The sequence below is a fragment of the Pundamilia nyererei genome, unplaced genomic scaffold, assembly GCF_000239375.1.
Source record: "Pundamilia nyererei isolate P.nyererei 1_Seehausen unplaced genomic scaffold, PunNye1.0 scaffold00133, whole genome shotgun sequence".
In the NCBI taxonomy this organism is placed as follows: Eukaryota; Metazoa; Chordata; class Actinopteri; order Cichliformes; family Cichlidae; genus Pundamilia; species Pundamilia nyererei.
The window spans coordinates 155,394-161,433 of record NW_005187534.1 but is presented as its reverse complement, the minus strand read 5'-3'; the positions used below and the strand labels follow the sequence as shown (position 1 = coordinate 161,433).

Genomic DNA, 6,040 nt, shown 5'->3' with positions numbered 1-6,040 from the left:
TGTGTTTCGTTTTTTTAAAATCAAGCTTTATTGTTCAGTCTCCAGCTAACAGCGTTTTGTTTCAGTGCAAATACAATTTATATTTAAGAACAAAAGAGGTGCAGGGTCCGATCTGGCCGTAGGTCGAGTTGGAAAATGATCATTTAAAAAATGCCCAAAAAAAAAAGTTTCATTTGTATTGGTGTCAAAATAAAATCTCTAAAGTTTGTTTTGTTTCCAGTTGTTTTTGCATGTTGCCAAATCATTTTGAAAAGCTGGATGGACCCTGTGCTGTAAGGCAAACCTGCAGGTTAATATGAAAACAATGTTATCAAAGTGTTTGATGTGTAGAGCTGGTCGTCACACACTGGAGTGAGCTCGTGTGCACATGTTGGCTCGTTACAGACGTTTGTTTGTTTACATGCTGATAAACACAAACAATAAAAATCAAATCAACTTTATGATGCAGAAGAGGAAGAATGAGTCACTCTGACCACCAAAAGTCAATAAATGAGGACGTTGAGTCGTAAAATGTAAGCTGTGCGAAGGAGTGCTGCAGGGGAGCCAGCAGGGGGCGCTGTCGCAGCACGACCTCTGCTCCCTGCTGTGACTGACATCTGTGGACCTGCAGGTGGCGTCTCACAGCTTGACCTGAAGGTGGCAGTGTTGCATCACTGGCTGCTGTTCATGGCCCTGACAGTGTTGTCTAAATAAGTTTACCTGCTGAAGTACAGCAAAAACTATCTGAAGGATGGACACGGGTATGATGAACGAGCTGAAGGCAGAATCTTAATGGGTCATCGGCTGAGCATGACGTCAGCACTCGCTGCATGTGCAGAAGCACCTGAGACGTTTACCTGCATTCATGTTTGGTGGATCCAGGTGGAGAGCGGGGAACAGCGTGCACCTCCCTCCACATCGTTCTCAGCCTGAGCTGATGAGCGATGACGCTCACGACTCATCTGACGAATCAGTGATTTCATAGATACACAAGAGGGTACTTCCCCGACTGTGACCTGCACAGGCCGGCTCAGCTCATGCCACAGTGCTGTGAACGTAATAACACCTGAGTGCAATCACGTACACACACACACACACACACACACACACACACACACACACACACACACACACACACACAGCTGTATAGGAGCAGTAAAAGAATATATGTAATACTTTTCGTGTTTTTGTATTTTTCTCTTTATGATCATTTATTTGTTTTTACTATTTTTGTAAAGTTTTTAACTTGATTCGTTTTTTAAAAAACAAGTTTTCTTTTTGTTTTTTTCTTCTTGTTTTTCTGCCTGGGTGGGCGTGGCTCCCCTTTACCATCCACCAATCAGTAGGTAGAGTTTGCCACGTGGTGCCGGAATTCCCCTTCAGCTCTGGGGCTTTCCAATCTGACTGCCTGCCTGCGGTCACCATGACAACCGAGCTGACCTAAGTCAAGTTTGTTGCGGAGGGCGGGACATGACTTCCTGATTATCAAAACAAAAGCATCATTTTACCGCACATTTTGAAAGGATAGTGAAATAGTTAAATATAATTTAGTTTACATTTTTTTTTAATTTTTATACAAAGCATTAAAAGCTTCTTTTTTTGTTTATATTTCTAATTTTTCTGTTTGTGTAAAAATGTTTGTATCTTTTCGCTTTTCTCCTTAAATTAATTCTTTTAATAATTTGTATAAAATTATCTGGAGAATTTTAAATAAACAAAATCTAAAAATTCAAATGAAATAGTGATATCTCTGAACTGAATGTATTACAGTCGATGAGTTCAGAGGAAATAAATAAAAATTAAGATAATGTGAATTTTTGATATATAAATAAAAAAACATTTGAAATGCTGTTTTTTAATTTTCCTGAATATTTTTTGCGACTGTTATTGTTTTATTGTCCTCCTTTTTTGTTGTTTTTTTCTCTTCTCGTTTGAATGTTTTTCACAGATTTCTCTCCTGTTTGCTTCACATCAGAGGTCCAGGGTTCTTAGCTTTATTTTGAAAATCGGGAGCAGGACGTGACCTCGGGGTTGTGATCTTGGTCTTGTTGCTGAATCCAGTTTGGAGTTTCCAGACTGAAGTGAACCTTGAGAGCTGCGCGCAGGTAACGTTTCTTTAACTTCATTTAAAGTCAAACTGCTGATCAATAAAATACAATTATTAACCGAGCGCTGGACACGCACCTGTAACTCAGGTGATTCCACCACAGCCGAACTTTAATGTGCCTCATTCTCGCGTGACAAACATTCGGGGTGACGTGAGCAGCTGTTACTCGATCACTGAGGATTATTGATGATCGATTATTGGGTCGTTTCAGCGCTGGCTGTGTTTGATGCAGATGAAGTGTGGAGGTGTTGAGGTTGCGCTGTGATGTTTAAACTGGCTCGTTCTGCTTCTGTAATCCAGGCTCGTGTTTGTTGTCAGGCGCAAAGAATCCAGTTAAACAGCCTCTGTGCTCGGCTCCTGGGGTTTGTTCTTGAGCTGCTTCACAGTTCAAAATGATCCTTTACCGCATACCGAGCCCTCAGATTCGCCAGTTTCCGGAATCCTGCCGAGGGGCCGCGGAGTGAGGACTTCCAGTGTGGCGTGTGGTGGTCTCGGTCTGGCCCACCTGCGGCTCAGATGTACCTGAAAGAAGTTCCAGAGGAAACAAGGCCTTTCTAACAGGAAGCGTGCTGCACGCCAGCCCTGCCGTCGGCCGTTTTACCCCGTGTGACCCGAGGCGGCTCCAGGCGCTCCGCCACACCTGCATCATCTCCATCCAGGTGTTCACGGTGGATCCAACGCGTGTGGCTCTGCTCGCACATCTCCCCGAAACGAACCCGTGAAACAGCCGTGCTGACGTCAGACATCTGCAGGGTTAGGGAACATTCATCGTTATGACACTGACCTCTGACCCTGAAGTTTTCCTTTAAGGCGCTCTGATGACATCCACAGACTTCATTACTGTAAATATGATCAAAAGAGAATTTTCTAGACACAGATGTTACAATATTTAATCATCTTGTCTGTTTTATTTATAAAGCACCAAACACAACAGCAGGCGCCTCAAGGTGCTCACAGACTCACAAATATACAACAGACAGCAGCCAACAATCACGTGACGCTTGCAGAGCACAGATGTGGTGCTGATGGTGCTGATGGTGCTACATTAAAATGAGACTTTTCTGTCTGCTCTGGAAAAATGAATGAAAGGAGAATTTCTACCTTACAGACGTGAAAATATCAAAGCGGATTAAAGAAGCTGAGGAGAGTTTAAATAAGGCCGAGGTCCGAGAGTCAAAGTTCAGAAAACTGTGTTTGGAGGAAGCAGCGAAGCTTCAGCAAGTCTTCCTCGTCTGTTTGTAGGACAGAAAGTTCTGACGGCGCCTAAACGCCTCGTTTGGTTTGCAAATCATTGAAAAAAATTCATCATTTTCTTTGAAAGATGAATTTTTCTGAGTAGCTTGAAAAACATTTTTCCAAAAACACATGAAAGCAGATGTAAATGTGACCTTTCCAGAGCTGCTCCCCCTCCTCCTCCTGTTGGGTTTTAGGCTAACAGTTTCCATTGGTTCTCAGTGTTTGTGCTAAGCTAACCCTGTGAAACTAAGGCTGTGGTGAAGGCGGACTGCTCCTGTAACTGTGTCTGTTGGGCCTGAGCTCCCTGATCGTCCCCACACATCACAGAGGAGGAGGAGGGTGGAAATTCCCACTGATGTGACTCCATCAGCACCGAGCTGTGTCATTAACCCTTCGCTTACCATCCACAGGAAAATCCCTGAAGGAGGAAGAACAGGTCAGCTGCCTCCTCCTCCTCATCATCATCATCATCATCATCATCATCATCATCATCATCGTCGTTGTCAGCGCTGAGCCATGGCAGGAGCCCTGCGGTACGTCTGCTGTTAACCCTGTAATGTGCTGTGATGCGTTTCCTGTTTGTTATGAGATGTTTTGGAATCCTGTTGCTCAAAGCTCAGCGACGCACAGGAATGTTTCTGTGGTTTCTACGGAAGCCCCGAAGCTCCAAAAAGTGATTTTTGTTTTGGTTTGTAGGTTGTGCACTGAAGTTAAAGCAGGCTGTGTATCTCACTTCCTGTCCTGCTCGCTGCAGCGCCAGGGTTTTGTTTTAAATCGTCATGGCACTATTATTATTATTATTGTTGTTGTTGTTGTTATTAGTAATATTAATTCAACTTTATTTATAATAGTCGCCTCAAGGTGCTTTATATTGTAAGGTCGACCCTACAATAATACATACAGACAAAACCCCAACAATCATGCGACCCCCTATGAGCAGCACTTTGGTGACAGTGGGAAGGAAAAACTCCCTTTTAACAGGAAGAAACCTCCAGCAGAACCAGGCTCAGGGAGGGGCGGGGCCATCTGCTGCGACCCAAGACGTTTGGGTCCATGTTCTTTTCACCATTTTTAATCAGAACAACTTCACTTCAGTGTTACACTGACTGCACTCACAGCGCTTTATGCAGCACACACAAACACACACATAAAGAGCAGTGATGTGATTGGTCCTCCAAACGAGCTTTTTACCCTCTGACAGTGAAACACCGACCGTGAGCTGATGAATGAGAGCAAACACAAACATGAATCAAAAGGTTAAAGGTCGTGAAAATGTGACAGTGTCACGCTTGGTGCACTTGGGTGTGTTTGTCCTCCACGTGTCTGCGTGGGTTGCCAGACAGGTGTGTTCGATCACCTGAGGAAATGAACCCAAACCTGCGTAGTGTCTGCGTCCTCCGGCTGTAGGCTCCACCCCCTCGCCCCTGACTTGATTTGCAGGAAAGAAATCATTTTTAAACCGCCAACAGACCGCCGCTCTGAAGCGCGTCATGCTTTCTCTCGTGGATTGCATAAATCATCATTCAGCGCAGCTCACATGTAGGTACGTAGTGCCCCTCTGCAGGCTTCCACAAGTTGTCCAATCAGAGAAAAGTATGTTTTTAAAGAGACAGGAGCCTGTTTGAGACGGAGGATGGACTGATGCTTCGGTCCCAAGCCGACAGCAGCCTGTTTTAGATTAAATAAATCATCTGACCAGCTGAGACCTCAGTCTGTTTTGTGTTTCCGTGACAACCAGCAGCTGATGACTAACACCTCGTTAAGGCGCATGGAGGTTGTTTCTGAAACAGCGGTTGCTACAAAACATCCCAGCGCAGCGGAAAGTTTGACTCTATATGGCTCTCACCTGAAAGCGATGGGAGCCTCTGATGCAGACTGACGTTGGTTTATTCGTTCAGTTTGTTGCTGCTCTTCCTCATAATCAGAGCCAAGCTGCAGGAAGCGCCTGATGTTTACAATAGGGGCCAGTTTAATACGGGTCAGAATAAGAAAATAAAACTGACAAACCATCTCATCCTCAGATTTGGATTATAAGTGACGCCCTGTCTGCGCCTGTCATGTAAAAATACATGTTAGACGCTGTCGGTTTTCTTCATCACTCCTGTATCAGCTCAGTGTATGTATGCAATAATAATAATAACAACAGGAAATAATAATATTGTAGTGAGAATAATAACAGGTGTATTCGAGTCGTTCTTCATTTTTCCTTGATGAGAAACTAAAAGAGCAGCGTTTGTGTCCCCGTGAAGCCCACACACACCCTGGTTTATCTAAAGTTTATTAAAGTTCTTCTGGCGGTTGTTCTGCTAACAGGCAGCAAAGACGACGTTGTTGCTGTTACATTTAGAAGTTCATATGTGGGGAATATTCTCTGACTCATGGCAAATATTTCCTGATTTTACATGCCTCCATTGAACTTCTCATCACAGAACAATAGTGGATTCAGACACTCGTATCACTGCAGTAAAAAGAACATAAATGTGTTTATCAGTGTGGAAACTAGTGCTGGGTCATTTCACACCGTTCACAGTAACACCGGTATGATGTTGGGCAACGATAAGAAAATGAAATATGGCGATAGAATATGGGTAAAACGCGCATGCGCAGTGCCTTTGTTTACATACGCACATGGCCGAAAAATGGCGGTGATGCAGAATGAGAAGGGCGAAAGCGGTTCGTTGAATGAAACCATGAACCAGAACTGGTTTGTAAAAATGC

General features: G+C 43.9%; 1 protein-coding gene across 2 annotated transcripts in view; it reads left to right on the top strand.

Annotated features, from left to right (window-relative positions):
• The first annotated feature begins 2,000 nt into the window (after window positions 1-2,000).
• nfkb2 (nuclear factor of kappa light polypeptide gene enhancer in B-cells 2 (p49/p100)) overlaps window positions 2,001-6,040 on the top strand; it is a 19,628-nt gene continuing 15,588 nt past the window's right edge. Inside the window, exons 1-2 of one of the 2 annotated variants that reach the window (XM_005743543.1) lie at window positions 2,001-2,084; window positions 3,733-3,855. In XM_005743543.1, coding sequence (XP_005743600.1) covers window positions 3,839-3,855 — 17 coding nt within the window. In that variant the 5' untranslated portion in view covers window positions 2,001-2,084; window positions 3,733-3,838. Of the gene's footprint in view, window positions 2,085-2,351; window positions 2,840-3,732; window positions 3,856-6,040 lie in introns of those variants that run through there. The other variant, XM_005743544.2, reaches the window with a different exon arrangement.